At 38.1% G+C, this 16393-nt stretch overlaps 1 protein-coding gene across 3 annotated transcripts in view; it reads left to right on the top strand.

Annotated features, from left to right (window-relative positions):
• alk (ALK receptor tyrosine kinase) overlaps positions 1-16393 on the top strand; it is a 946171-nt gene that overhangs the window by 643499 nt on the left and 286279 nt on the right. For all 3 annotated transcript variants that reach the window (XM_061968449.1, XM_061968451.1, XM_061968450.1), the window contains one exon: positions 1585-1715. In XM_061968449.1, coding sequence (XP_061824433.1) covers positions 1585-1715 — 131 coding nt within the window. The remainder of the gene's footprint in view (positions 1-1584; positions 1716-16393) is intronic.

Raw genomic sequence — 16393 nt, 5'->3', positions numbered from 1 at the left:
CCATTAGTTTCACCTGTTTCACGTTTGGACTCATTGTGCACTCTTGTTTGTCACCATAGCAACCCATTAGTTTTCACCTGTCACGTCACGCACCTGTTTCACGTTTTGAGTCACGCACCTGTTTTCGTTAATCATGTCTGTAGTATTTAAGTTCATTGTTTTCAGTTTGTCTTTCTGACGACATCCCGCATTTATGCTTCTGCACACTCTCCACACACCCTTAAGACCCTTGCTGCTCTTTTTTCATGCCGGTTCCATGCCAAGTAAGTTTTTGTTTATTAAGCCACAGTTAGTGTTTTTTGTTGTTCATAGTTTCTGCCTTTGTGCAAGTATTTGTTTTCATAGCCAAGTCGTTTCTCCGCCACTGTGCGCGCTTTTCGTTTGTACTTTTTTTTGTAGTTATAGTGTTTAAATAAATCATGTATTCACCTTCACGCCACATCTGGTCCAAATCATTTGCACCTCGGGAGAACAAACCAAGCCATGGTCCTAGTCTTGACATCACGCGGGTCGGATAAAACTTGTTCGCGGGCCTGATCCGGCCCACGGGCCGTATGTTTGACACCCCTAAACTATAGTGTTTCAGTATGCATTTCTTTCTAGTCCAGTTTTTTTGTATCACTGTTAGATGCTTTGACAGAAAACATTATTTCAAAGGCTTCAAATATTCTTTATTGTAAATGTGTACATACATGCAATGTTGTGTTTTATTTATATCCAGGGGCGCCGAAAAGGGCGGGTAAAGGAGACGGATTCTAGGGGCCCATGATGGAGGGGGGCCCCAGAGAGGCCCCTCATGATGATAAAATTATAATACAGTAAAAATAATGACACTGTGTTGGGGGCCCTGTAAAGATTATTTTCATGGGGCCCAAAATCCCTAGCGGCGCCCCTGTTTATATCATTGGAAACATTTAAATTATAACTGTAATTAGGAAGCAGATCAAAGTCCAGCCATTGGCTGTGTGCTCTTTTGTGGTCATTTGTCTTTAAATATGTCTGTTTCGAACAGTTATACAAATACTGAGAGTGTACCTTCAAGTGTACTTTCCAGAGTGTACTGTATATGTGACAAGAAAGGGATGGCCATGGGAGGAGAGAGTGAGAAAGGGATCTATTGTTGATGAGATTAGAGCCCAAGTAAAATCAGCACAATTTGCTTAGTCAAATTAGGGACCGTTGAACTTTGTAAAGTCCATGCCAGCATTTACAGTGGGACACCACTCATTTCCACATGCTTCATGACGAATCGACTTCTTTAGATTAGCTGTGGACGTGTACGTCGTCTGTTTTGTGAGGTCCCCCAAAACCTGGACATCTCTGAGCCCCTTTTTAAAGACTACCCAAGGCTCTAAGGTTGTGGGTGTTTATAAACAAACAAACTAAAATGGAAGGGATTGTGGAAGCGCCAATGTGTTTTTCTGCTGACGTTTCGGACCCTCACTCCTCCAGGACCCCGGGGGTTCAGAGACAGCAGGCCCAACGTGCCCCGACCTCACAGCCTCGCAGAGGATGTGAGAAAATGTGTCAGCCGAGGTGCCTGCTCATCACAATGATCCTGCTCCTGCTTTCTCTTCTTGGCAGCTGGGCGGTTGCTCACCTCACACTGGGGACCCAGGGGGGATCACCTTTCCGGATCTCAGCCAGCTACAACCAGCGAATCCTGGGTGAAACAGCCATGATTGAGCCCAACTTTACCACCAACTGCACCATGGGTAAGTTAAGCTGGACATGTTTTTTTCATCTAACAGAAATGTATTGTTTTACATTACAGATTGTGTATATAATGTATACATATTTGCATAACATACTGTTCTTTTATTGTAAATAATCACATGGTTATATGGACGTATTGTCATGTTTAAGTTCCCAACACTGTTACATTGTTGCCGACAGAAAATTACACGATATAGTAAAATGACATATATTCATATTAGTGTTGTCCCGATACCAATATTTTGATACCGATACTAAAATTATTTCGATACTTTTCGGTACTTTTTGATACTTTTCTAATTAAAGGGGACCACAAAAAAATGCATTATTGGCTCTTTTTTTTTTTTTTTTAATCTTTGGGTACATTAAACATATGTTTCTTATTACAAGTCTGTCCTTAAATAAAATAGTGAACATACAAGACAACTTCTCTTTTAGTAGTAAGTATGAAAACAAAGGCTCCTAATTAGTCTGCTGACATATGCAGTAACATATTGTGTAATTTATCATTCTATTATTTTGTCAAAATCATGAAGGACAAGTGGTAGAAAATGAATTATTAATCTACTTGTTCATTTATTGTTAATATCTGCTTACTTTCTCTTTTAACATGTTCTATCTATGTCACGTGGGGTTCGCAGCTAGCTGCGGGGTTGTTCTTCCAATGCAAAATAGACGGCTCCGGACAACAGCGTGAAGGTAGGCTAGGATTTATTAATATAAATCACGCACTACCGCGAACATAAACAATACAACAACAACTACAACAAAAAAAGAGGCAAGCGTTCCTAAAACGCAAGTGAGGATAATCTTAAACAGAAACTATGGCATGGACATGGAAACTTACTTGGACAGAGCAAGACATAAACCGGTGTGACATCAAAACAACGCAGGCAGAACGAGTGATGAACAAAGGTAGGCTTAAATAACAGTGACATGATTGGTGACAGGTGTGTGTGAGTCCGAACGTGAAACAGGTGCGTGACGTGACAGGTGAAACTAATGGTTGCTATGGTGACAAAACAAAACAAAAGTGCACAAAAAGTCCAAAATTTAAACCGAACATTACTAAAACAAAACATGATCACACAGACATGACAGAATCCCCCCCTTACGGACAGATCCCAGATGTCCAAAAACAGAAAATATCAACAAGAGTCATGGGAGGGCGGGAGGGGGACATGGCGGTGGGTCGCCAGGCCACGTGTCCCCGTATCCACCGGGGCAGAGTTAGGTGGCGGCGGCGAGTGGAACGCCGCTGCAGCAGGCGAGGCGGGCGCCCAGGTAATGGCCACATTCGTGGCCGACTGGGAGGTGGGCGCACTTGGCGTGGCGGGCGACCAGGTAGCGGCCATATCCATGACCGACGAGGAGGCAGGCGCGTCGTCATCGTGGCAGGCGTGGCTTGGCGTGGTGAGTCAGGCGGCGAAGCTCGGCGTGGCGCGTCAGGCGGCGAAGCTCGGCGTGGGTCTTGGTCTTGGCGTGGGTCTTGGTCTTGGCATGGCGGGTCTTGGTCTTGGCATGGCGGGTCTTGGTTTTGGCATGGCGGGTCTTTGTCTTGGCATGGCGGGTCTTGGTCTTGGTCTTGGCATGGCGGGTCTTGGTTTTGGTCTAGGTCTTGGCATGGCGGGTCTTGGTCTTGGTCTTGGCATGGCGGGTCTTGGTCTTGGTCTTGGCATGGCGGGTCTTGGTCTTGGCATGGCGGGTCTTGGTCTTGGCGTGGCGGGTCTTGGTCTTGGCGTGGCGGGTCTTGGTCTTGGCATGGCGGGTCTTGGCGTCGTTGAGCTGGTACCGGAGCTTGGCGTCGTTGAGCTGGTACCGGAGCTTGGCGTCGTGGAGCTGGTACCGGAGCTTGGCGTCGTGGAGCTGGTACCGGAGCTTGGCGTCGTGGAGCTGGTACCGGAGCTTGGCGTCGTGGAGCTGGTACCAGAGCTTGGCGTCGTGGAGCTGGTACCGGAGCTTGGCGTCGTGGAGCTGGTACCGGAGCTTGGCGTCGTGGAGCTACTGGTGCAGGTGGAGGTGGTCTAGCTGGGGGTTGCGGCTTGGCATGGTAAAAGACTGGTGGTGGCGGCCGTGAGGGAGGCTGTGGCTTGACATGGTGAAGCTGAGTCACCCCACCAGTGCAGTTCCCAGCCCTAGCCCCCCCCTCAAGGAGCGGATACCAGACGCGCTCCCTGCGGTCTGGAACTCTCTTTAAGGGTGGGTGGGGGGAGGTATGGAGGGGGGCACAATCCTCCCCATTAAATTGTCCAGAAAATCTATTCACCACCCCCACTTTAGACTGGGTCTGAAAAAATCTAAATTTAGAATAAAATTTCTCAAAAGGATTATTTTTTGAAACGAAGTCCTTGGTGGGCGACTGACAGAGGGCGTAAATAGAATCTAAAAAAAAAAAATCTTGGTTTCTGACGTCATCACCAGTGGGCGGGATGACGTCATCAGCACAGGTCCCCTGCGGCGGCAAGGAAAAATGAGCTGCTTGGGGAATCTTGTTGTCCGTGGGAGGGTTTTGGGGGAACGACGCGTCATGCTGGCGAGAAAAAGCCTTTCTGGTTGGCTTCCAGCTTTGCCAGCGCGTCTCCATCACCTCCTCGTGGCCAGTCTGCGGAAGAACGTCAGCTGCCTGCGTTCTGTCACGTGGGGGGGTCGCAGCTCGCTGCGGGGTTGTTCTTTCAATGCAAAATAGACGGCTCCGGACAACAGCGTGAAGGTAGGCTAGGATTTATTAATATAAATCACGCACTACCGCGAACATAAACAATACAACAACAACTACAACAAAAAAAGAGGCAAGCGTGCCTAAAACGCAAGTGAGGATAATCTTAAACAGAAACTATGGCATGGACATGGAAACTTACTTGGACAGAGCAAGACATAAACCGGTGTGACATCAAAACAACGCAGGCAGAACGAGTGATGAACAAAGGTAGGCTTAAATAACAGTGACATGATTGGTGACAGGTGTGTGTGAGTCCGAACGTGAAACAGGTGCGTGACGTGACAGGTGAAACTAATGGTTGCTATGGTGACAAAACAAAACAAAAGTGCACAAAAAGTCCAAAATTTAAACCGAACATTACTAAAACAAAACATGATCACACAGACATGACAATCTACACTTCTGTTAAAATGTAATTATCTTTTTTTTTTTTTTTATATATATATATTTGTATATATTATTTATATATTTTTATATATATTTTTTATATATACGTATATATATATATATATATATATATATATATATATATATATATATATATATATATATATATATATATATGTATCTGTTTATATTTTATTTTATTTATTATTACTAATAATGTATTATTATTTCCTTTTTTTGCTGTTGTTTTTGTTTTTTTGTTTTGTTTATTTAAATCGATGTATTTAAAGATATTACTTTGTTTTTTGTTGTTGTTTCTTTCTTTTTTGGGGGGGTGGGGCGGTGGGTGGTATGGATGGGATATAAATAAAAAATATTTTGACATTTAGGGCAGACAATAGATATATGATTTATGTGAATATGATGTAATGGATAGGAATGTCTGATGCTGGATGTCAATAAAAATAAAATGAAAAATAAATAAATAAATAAAATGTAATTATCACTTGTTTTGATACTTTACATTAGTTTTGGATGATAACAAAAATGTGGGTATCTATCCAATACCAAGTCGTTACAGGATCATACATTGTTCATATTCAAAGTCCAGGGACATAGTTCTTGAGTTTATTAACATAGTATACATTTTTTTTAAACGAAAGAAGATGTTGTGATTGACGTAATCATAGTAGTATCGGCTAGATACGCTACTGTACTTGGTATCATTACAGTGGATGTTAGGTGTGGATCCACCAATGGCGTTTGTTTACATTGTGACGCCGGTGAGCTACGGTGTGTAGTGAAGCATGTTTAACTATTCCTCGTCCTGCAGGGATGATACTTGTAAGAAACGTACTTTATTTGTCGCCATGGAGGCGAGGATTAGTGATTTAGAAGTAGCTAAAACACTGCCAACTGGGGCTGGACTTTAGCCGCTAGCTAGCTAGCCATGTTTTAAAGCAACTCTTCCTGAGGGCGTTTCAATGTTATAACTTCACCTTTATCTTGAGTTTTTTAGCCAAAATGCGTCTGTTCTCCCTTTTCTGTCTACACACTGTGTCTGCTTGTAAGTACTCCGTGATTGTGCGCTGCCGAACATGCTCGTCTGCTCGTTAAACCAGCAATGACATGACGTGATGACGATGAGGGCGCAGGGGGGTGCGGGACCAGTGCTTTTCAGAGGCGGTATAGTACCGAAAATTATCCATTAGTTTCGCGGTAGTATGCTAATACCGGTATACCGTACAACCCTAATTCATATATGTTAGTCCTGTTGAACTAATATTTTAGTCCGATTAATCACACTTTCTAATTGTGATGAATAGCAATTAGCCGCAGTCAATTACTTGTTTGCATAACTTCAAATTAACTTAAAAGACCTCACTTAATGTTTTGACACAAATACAATTTTATTGTCAGAATGTAATACTCAAGCATTTGTTTTTATTATTTTTTTAATTTAAATGTGCATAATTTTGTTGCCACGTATAGTAACCGGCACTGCCTTTCAGGTAACAAAGGTCAAAATTGTTTGCGTGATTAATCAGCGTTTAAACATTATTATTGCATCTGTTTGTGATTAATCCCATTCAGTTGTGATATTATCAATGTTATATTTTACAGCCTTCACGGAAAACTGCACTTTAAAAAAAAATAATATTCCGCTACCCTATGTGAGATAAGATTACAAATCTTTCCCTTTTCGGTGCATCCTAAAAAGTGAAAATAACTGCTAGCACGAGGCAGCTAACAAAGCAGATCATGGGGATTCTGCTATTTCGCCTTTAAAACAGTCTAAAAAAATAACCATTCCAAAAAATGCCAACAGCGCTCCATGTACATGACCTCCATATTAACCAAGCAATAGCGACATTGTTATTGTAGGAGCTAACACAGACAAACCTTATTTTCTGGGGTAGTGACACAGTGCCTGGCTCACTGCGCCTCACTCGGTGCCTTAGACCACCAGAAAGAAGTATTGCTAGCAACTGTAGCTACTGCTGTATCATCTTCGAGTTTGTAAAAGTTAATGCAAGGTTAAACATCATGCCTTGCGCAGGTTTAGTAAAAAATTGTGGCAATAGGCTAAGAAGTTGGTCAACTTTGAAATTCCAAACGCCAGCATTTTTTACCTGAAGAGTGAGGATTTTGCTAATTTACAGACATTTCATGCTGAAAGATACAACCATCCTATCATTCAGAGCAAACATTGAAAGTGACTGTTTTTTATGGTCTTATTTTGTTCATTAAACGTTTAGCACTAGTGCTAAATGATGGTTTAATGTTTCAATATAGTTGGATTGGACGAAAAAACAGCTTCTAAAACTTGTACCTCATCCTTCGTATATGTGGGCTCAAAAGGATAAGGTTCTGGATAATCGTTTGTTCCTAAAAAGCTGTCCTTAGCTCTCATCAAGTCGGTCTGCGTTAGTTGCTATGTGATTTTTTTAAGTAAATGTGCCCAAAAAATAAGTTCTGGTACTGCTTAAAATGACTAAAATAGTGTAAATACTACGTTACCCTGGATGAGCTTGTTACGACAATACATACCTGTATATACTTAAAACAAGAGGCGGGAAATGTTAATCCTCATTACTTGCATTGTTAGCCGCCTGGTGTTTTTCACTATCTAGAACAATGGTTCTTAACCTGGGTTCGATTGAACCCTAGGGGTTCGGTGAGTCGGGTTCAGGGGTTCGGCGGAGGTCAAGACACACCCGACTCATCGTGTAAATACAAACTTCTCCCTATCGGCGTATTACGGATACGGCAACAGCTGACTGATTTGCAGGTGTGTAATTTGTTGTGAGTTTATGCACTGTGTTGGTTTTGTTCTTTGAACAAGGTGATGTTCATGCACGGTTCATTTTGTGCACCAGTAAAAAAATCATGGTAACACTTTAGTATGGGGAACATATTCACCATTAATTAGTTGTTTATTAACATGCAAATTAGTAACATATTGGCTCTTAACTAGTCATTATTAAGTACTTATTAATGCCTTATTCGGCATGGCCTTATTATAACCCTAACTCTCTAACCCTGGCCCTAACCCTAACCAAATAACTCTAAAGTAAGTCTTTGTTACTTAGAATATGTTCCCTTAGTGTCCAAAAACCTCTAAATTAAGTCTTTGTTACTTAGAAAATGTTCCCCTAATGTCCAAAAAACTCTAAATGAAGTCTTTGTTACCTAGAACATGTTCCCCTAGTGTCCAAAAAACTCTAAATGAAGTCTTTGTTACCTAAAATATGTTCCCCTGGTATCCGAAAAACTCTAAATGAAGTCTTTGTTACATAGAATATGTTCCCTTAGTGTCCAAAGAACTCTAAATGCAGTCTTTGTTAATTAGAATATGTTCCCCTGGTGTCCGAAAAACTCTAAATGAAGTCTTTGTTACTTAGAATATGTTCCCCCAGTGTCCAAAAAACTCTAAATTAAGTCTTTGTTACTTAGAATATGTTCCCCTATGTCCATAAAACTCTAAATGAAGTCTTTGTTACTTAGAATATGTTCCCCTAGTGTCCAAAAAACTCTAAATTAAGTATTTGTTACTTAGAATATATTCCGCTAGTGTCCAAAAAAACTCTAAATTAAGTCTTTGTTACTTAGAATATGTTCCCCTAGTGTCCAAAAAACTCTAAATTAAGTCTTTGTTACTTAGAATATGTTCCCCTAGTGTCCAAAAAACTCTAAATTAGGTCTTTGTTACCTAGAATATGTTCCCCCAGTGTCCAAAAAACTCTAAATGAAGTCTTTGTTACTTAGAATATGTTCCCCTAGTGTCCAAAAGACTCTAAATGAAGTCTTTGTTACTTAGAATATGTTCCCCTAGTGTCCAAAAAACTCTAAATGAAGTCTTTGTTACTTAGAATGTTCCCCTAGTGTCCAAAAAACTCTAAATGAAGTCTTTGTTACTTAGAATATGTTCCCCTAGTGTCCAAAAAACTCTAAATAAGTCTTTGTTACTTAGACTATGTTCCCCTAATGTCCAAAAAACTCTAAATTAAGTTTTTGTTACTTAGAATATGTTCCCCTATAGTGTCCAAAAAACTCTGAATTAAGTCTTTGTTACTTAGAATATGTTCCCCTAGTGTCCAAAAAACTCTGAATTAAGTCTTTGTTACTTAGAATATGTTCCCCTAGTGTCCAAAAAAACTCTAAATTAAGTCTTTATTACTTAGAATATGTTCCTCTAGTGTCCAAAAAACTCTAAATTAGGTCTTTGTTACCTAGAATATGTTCCCCCAGTGTCCAAAAAACTCTAAATGAAGTCTTTGTTACTTAGAATATGTTCCCCTAGTGTCCAAAAAACTCTAAATGAAGTCTTTGTTACTTAGAATATGTTCCCCTAGTGTCCAAAAAACTCTAAAAGAAGTCTTTGTTACTTAGAATATGTTCCCCTAGTGTCCAAAAAACTCTAAATTAAGTCTTTGTTACTTAGAATATGTTCCCCTAGTGTCCAAAAAAACTCTAAATTAAGTCTTTGTTACTTAGAATATGTTCCCCTTGTGTCCAAAAAACTCTAAATTAAGTCTTTGTTACTTAGAATATGTTCCCCTAGTGTCCAAAAAACTCTAAATTAAGTCTTTGTTACTTAGAATATGTTCCCCTAGTGTCCAAAAAACTCTAAATGAAGTCTTTATTACTTAGAATATGTTCCCCTATGTCCAAAAAACTCTAAATGAAGTTTTTGTTACTTAGAATATGTTCCCCTAGTGTCCAAAAAACTCTAAATTAAGTCTTTGTTACTTAGAATATATTCCGCTAGTGTCCAAAAAAACTCTAAATTAAGTCTTTGTTACTTAGAATATGTTCCCCTTGTGTCCAAAAAACTCTAAATTAAGTCTTTGTTACTTAGAATATGTTCCACTAGTGTCCAAAAAACTCTAAATTAAGTCTTTGTTACTTAGAATATGTTCCCCTAGTGTCCAAAAAAACTCTAAATTAGGTCTTTGTTAACTTAAATATGTTCCCCCAGTGTCCAAAAAACTCTAAATGAAGTCTTTGTTACTTAGAATATGTTCCCCCAGTGTCCAAAAAACTCTAAAGGAAGTCTTTGTTACTTAGAATATGTTCCCCTAGTGTCCAAAAAACTCTAAATGAAGTCTTTGTTACTTAGAATATGTTCCCCTAGTGTCCAAAAAACTCTAAATGAAGTCCTTGTTACTTAGAATATGTTCCCCTAGTGTCCAAAAAACTCTAAATTAAGTCTTTGTTACTTAGAATATGTTCCCCTAGTGTCCAAAAAAACTCTAAATGAAGTCTTTGTTAATTAGAATATGTTCCTCTAGTGTCCAAAAAACTCTAAATAAGTCTTTGTTACTTAGAATATATTCCCCTATAGTGTCCAAAAAACTCTGAATTAAGTCTTTGTTACTTAGAATATGTTCCCCTAGTGTCCAAAAAACTCTGAATTAAGTCTTTGTTACCTAGAATATGTTACCCTAGTGTCCAAAAAACTCTAAATGAAGTCTTTGTTACTTAAAATATGTTCCCCTAGTGTCCAAAAAACTCTAAATTAAGTCTTTGTTACTTAGAATATGTTCCCCTAGTGTCCAAAAAAACTCTAAATGAAGTCTTTGTTACTTAGAATATGTTCCCCTAGTGTCCAAAAAACTCTAAATAAGTCTTTGTTACTTAGAATATATTCCCCTATAGTGTCCAAAAAACTCTGAATTAAGTCTTTGTTACTTAGAATATTTTCCCCTAGTGTCCAAAAAACTCTGAATTAAGTCTTTGTTACCTTGAATATGTTCCCCTAGTGTCCAAAAAACTCTAAATTAAGTCTTTGTTACTTAGAATATGTTCCCCCAGCGTCCAAAAAACTCTAAATTAAGTCTTTGTTACTTAAAATATGTTCCCCTCGTGTCCAAAAAACTCTAAATTAAGTCTTTGTTACTTAGAATGTTCCCCTAGTGTCCAAAAAACTCTAAATGAAGTCTTTGTTACTTAAAATATGTTCCCCTAGTGTCCAAAAAACTCTAAATTAAGTCTTTGTTACTTAGAATATGTTCCCCTAGTGTCCAAAAAACTCTAAGTGAAGTCTTTGTTACTAGAATATGTTCCCCTAGTGTCCAAAAAAATCTAAATGAAGTCTTTGTTACTGAGAATATGTTCCCCTAGTGTCCAAAAAACTCTAAACTAGGTCTTTGTTACCTAGAATATGTTCCCCTAGTGTCCAAAAAACTCTCAATGAAGTCTTTGTTACTTAGAATATGTTCCCCTAGTGTCCAAAAAACTCTAAATAAGTCTTTGTTACTTAGAATATATTCCCCTATAGTGTCCAAAAAACTCTGAATTAAGTCTTTGTTACTTAGAATATTTTCCCCTAGTGTCCAAAAAACTCTGAATTAAGTCTTTGTTACCTTGAATATGTTCCCCTAGTGTCCAAAAAACTCTAAATTAAGTCTTTGTTACTTAGAATATGTTCCCCCAGTGTCCAAAAAACTCTAAATTAAGTCTTTGTTACTTAAAATATGTTCCCCTCGTGTCCAAAAAACTCTAAATTAAGTCTTTGTTACTTAGAATGTTCCCCTAGTGTCCAAAAAACTCTAAATGAAGTCTTTGTTACTTAAAATATGTTCCCCTAGTGTCCAAAAAACTCTAAATTAAGTCTTTGTTACTTAGAATATGTTCCCCTAGTGTCCAAAAAACTCTAAGTGAAGTCTTTGTTACTAGAATATGTTCCCCTAGTGTCCAAAAAAATCTAAATGAAGTCTTTGTTACTGAGAATATGTTCCCCTAGTGTCCAAAAAACTCTAAACTAGGTCTTTGTTACCTAGAATATGTTCCCCTAGTGTCCAAAAAACTCTCAATGAATCCAATCCAATCCAATCCACTTTATTTATATAGCACATTTAAACAACAGTCTTTGTTACTTAGATTATGTTCCCTTAGTGTCCAAAAAACTCTAAATGAAGTCTTTGTTACTTAGAATTAGTTCCCCTAGTGTCCAAAAAACTCTAAATGAAGTCTTTGTTACTTAGAATATGTTCCCCTAGTGTCCAAAAAACTCTAAATTAAGTCTTTGTTACTTAGAATATGTTCCCCTCGTGTCCAAAAAAACTCTAAATTAAGTCTTTATTACTTAGAATATGTTCCCCTAGTGTCCAAAAAACTCTAAATTAAGTCTTTGTTACTTAGAATATGTTCCCCTAGTGTCCAAAAAACTCTAAATGAAGTCTTTGTTACTTAGAATATGTTCCCCTAGTGTCCAAAAAACTCTAAATGAAGTCTTTGTTACTTAGAATATGTTCCCCTAGTGTCCAAAAAACTCTAAATGAAGTCTTTGTTACTTGGAATATGTTCCCCTAGTGTCCAAAAAACTCTAAATAAAGTCTTTGTTACTTGGAATATGTTCCCCTAGTGTCCAAAAAACTCTAAATGAAGTCTTTGTTACTTGGAATATGTTCCCCTAGTGTCCAAAAAACTCTAAATAAAGTCTTTGTTACTTGGAATATGTTCCCCTAGTGTCCAAAAAAACTCTAAATTAAGTTTTTGTTACTTAGAATATGTTCCCCTATAGTGTCCAAAAAACTCTGAATTAAGTCTTTGTTAGTTAGAATATGTTCCCCTAGTGTCCAAAAAACTCTAAATTAAGTTTTTGTTACTTAGAATATGTTCCCCTAGTGTCCAAAAAACTCTGAATTAAGTCTTTGTTTTTTAGAATATGTTCCCCTAGTGTCCAAAAAACTCTGAATTAATTCTTTGTTACTTAGTATATGTTCCCCTAGTGTCCAAAAAACTCTAAATTAAATAAATAAATGATAAATGGGTTGTACTTGTATAGCGCTTTTCTACCTTCAAGGTACTCAAAGCGCTTTGACACTACTTCCACATTTACCCATTCACACACACATTCACACACTGATGGAGGGAGCTGCCATGCAAGGCGCTAACCAGCACCCATCAGGAGCAAGGGTGAAGTGTCTTGTTCAGGACACAACGGACATGACGAGGTTGGTACTAGGTGGGGATTGAACCAGGGACCCTCGGGTCGCGCACAGCCATTCTTCCACTGCGCCACGCCGTCCCTGTTACCTAGAATATGTTCCCCTAGTGTCCAAAAAACTCTAAATGAAGTCTTTGTTACTTAGAATATGTTCCCCTAGTGTCCAAAAAACTCTAAATTAGGTCTTTGTTACCTAGAATATGTTCCCCTAGTGTCCAAAAAACTCTAAATGAAGTCTTTGTTACTTAGAATATGTTCCCCTAGTGTCCAAAAAACTCTAAATGAAGTCTTTGTTACTTAGAATATGTTCCCCTAGTGTCCAAAAAACTCTAAATTAGGTCTTTGTTACCTAGAATATGTTCCCCTAGTGTCCAAAAAACTCTAAATGAAGTCTTTGTTACTTAGAATATGTTCCCCTAGTGTCCAAAAAACTCTAAATGAAGTATTTGTTACTTAGAATATGTTCCCCTAGTGTCCAAAAAAATCTAAATGAAGTCTTTGTTACTGAGAATATGTTCCCCTAGTGTCCAAAAAACTCTAAACTAGGTCTTTGTTACCTAGAATATGTTCCCCTAGTGTCCAAAAAACTCTCAATGAATCCAATCCAATCCAATCCACTTTATTTATATAGCACATTTAAACAACAGTCTTTGTTACTTAGATTATGTTCCCTTAGTGTCCAAAAAACTCTAAATGAAGTCTTTGTTACTTAGAATTAGTTCCCCTAGTGTCCAAAAAACTCTAAATGAAGTCTTTGTTACTTAGAATATGTTCCCCTAGTGTCCAAAAAACTCTAAATTAAGTCTTTGTTACTTAGAATATGTTCCCCTCGTGTCCAAAAAAACTCTAAATTAAGTCTTTATTACTTAGAATATGTTCCCCTAGTGTCCAAAAAACTCTAAATTAAGTCTTTGTTACTTAGAATATGTTCCCCTAGTGTCCAAAAAACTCTAAATGAAGTCTTTGTTACTTAGAATTAGTTCCCCTAGTGTCCAAAAAACTCTAAATGAAGTCTTTGTTACTTAGAATATGTTCCCCTAGTGTCCAAAAAACTCTAAATGAAGTCTTTGTTACTTGGAATATGTTCCCCTAGTGTCCAAAAAACTCTAAATAAAGTCTTTGTTACTTGGAATATGTTCCCCTAGTGTCCAAAAAAACTCTAAATTAAGTTTTTGTTACTTAGAATATGTTCCCCTATAGTGTCCAAAAAAACTCTGAATTAAGTCTTTGTTAGTTAGAATATGTTCCCCTAGTGTCCAAAAAACTCTAAATTAAGTTTTTGTTACTTAGAATATGTTCCCCTAGTGTCCAAAAAACTCTGAATTAAGTCTTTGTTTTTTAGAATATGTTCCCCTAGTGTCCAAAAAACTCTGAATTAATTCTTTGTTACTTAGTATATGTTCCCCTAGTGTCCAAAAAACTCTAAATTAAATAAATAAATGATAAATGGGTTGTACTTGTATAGCGCTTTTCTACCTTCAAGGTACTCAAAGCGCTTTGACACTACTTCCACATTTACCCATTCACACACACATTCACACACTGATGGAGGGAGCTGCCATGCAAGGCGCTAACCAGCACCCATCAGGAGCAAGGGTGAAGTGTCTTGTTCAGGACACAACGGACATGACGAGGTTGGTACTAGGTGGGGATTGAACCAGGGACCCTCGGGTCGCGCACAGCCATTCTTCCACTGCGCCACGCCGTCCCTGTTACCTAGAATATGTTCCCCTAGTGTCCAAAAAACTCTAAATTAGGTCTTTGTTACCTAGAATATGTTCCCCTAGTGTCCAAAAAACTCTAAATGAAGTCTTTGTTACTTAGAATATGTTCCCCTAGTGTCCAAAAAACTCTAAATGAAGTCTTTGTTACTTAGAATATGTTCCCCTAGTGTCCAAAAAACTCTAAATTAGGTCTTTGTTACCTAGAATATGTTCCCCTAGTGTCCAAAAAACTCTAAATGAAGTCTTTGTTACTTAGAATATGTTCCCCTAGTGTCCAAAAAACTCTAAATGAAGTATTTGTTACTTAGAATATGTTCCCCTAGTGTCCAAAAAACTCTAAATTAAGTTTTTGTTACTTAGAATATTTTCCCATTACTAAAGTGTTACCAAAAACATATAACTTTGTCTTGAATTTGAAAAAAAACAACATTTTATTTTTGACTAAAGAAGGGTTCGGTGAATGCGCATATGAAACTGGTGGGGTTCGGTACCTCCAACAAGGTTAAGAACCACTGATCTAGAACGCACAGAAAAGGAAAAGACATTTGTTCTGCAGCACTTAAGAATTGTGGAGGATTTCCAAAAAAGTGCACTTTTCCTTGAATATATATGTAAAAAACACATGTATACCTAAAAATGTTGATTACAAATAACATGACATGATTACTTAGCTACCACAATTAATAAGGGAAACATAAAAAAGGTCAACATAAGTCACATACACAGCAATAAGACAGGCCTTGGTTTTCCCTGTGTGTTGCTTTTCAATATTTTGTAATATGAATGTAATGTGCCTCCTGGGTGACCAAGCTCCCAAAGCAGCTCAAAAGTGTCAGACTGAAAACCTTGCAGACATAATACTGATTTTATTTTTCATTTTTCATTTCATTTCATTACACCATATGCTGGAAGAAATCACATAGACTGTTGGAAAATAAAAATAAGATTCCTCTCAGTTGAGCTCTAACGACTCTAAAATGGTTATAATATTTCTTATTCCATTTTCTGTGCAGACCCACAGCAACTTTTGCGTTTTCAGTTTAAGTGAGCAATATTGAGGCAAAGCTTTATTACTCCAATTTTCCTCAATTCATTGATTGTTTTGGCCATAGGGTTGTACGGTATACCAGTATTAGTGAAGTACCACGGTACTAATGTATCAAAAACGTCACTATACTCCCTTTGAAAAAATACCGCTTCTCGCCGTGACATTGCTGGTTTTACGAGCAGAGGAGCATGTTCGGCAGCGCACAATCACAGAGTACTTACAAGCATAAACAGCATAGAGACAAAAGAGGGAGAATGGATGCATTTTGGCTTAAAAACTAATGATAAATGTGAAGCTATAACACTGAAACACTGCTTTAAAAGAGGTGCTTTAAAACATGGCTAACGAGCTAGCGGCTAATGTCCATCCGTAATCGGCACTCCTGAATCACTAATTTGCCTCCATATGGCGACAAATAAAGTCAGTTTCGTACAAGTATCATCCCTGCAGGACGAGGAATAGCTAAACATGCTTCACTCCACACCGTAGGAGGATACAATAGCTCACCGGTGCCGCCGCTAACTACAGCTAGCGCTCCTCAATGAAAACAAACGGGCGGATCCACACCTGACATCCACAAAATGTTTTTTCTGTTTTTTTTAATTTATATTATTATCTTATTATTATTATTAATATTATAAATATGTCCCTGGACAAATGAGGACTTTGAATATGACCAGTGTATGAACCTATATTTACCGTAATTTTCGGAGTCGCACCTGCCGAAAATGCATAGTAAAGAAGAAAGAAAACACATATAAGTCGCACTGGAGCCCGGCCAAACTATGAAAAAAACTGCGACTTATAGTCCGAAAAATACGGTACTTGGTATCGGATCAATACCT

Source organism: Nerophis lumbriciformis, linkage group LG08, assembly GCF_033978685.3.
Source record: "Nerophis lumbriciformis linkage group LG08, RoL_Nlum_v2.1, whole genome shotgun sequence".
Lineage (NCBI taxonomy): Eukaryota > Metazoa > Chordata > Actinopteri > Syngnathiformes > Syngnathidae > Nerophis > Nerophis lumbriciformis.
This window is presented reverse-complemented; position numbering and strand designations above follow the sequence as displayed.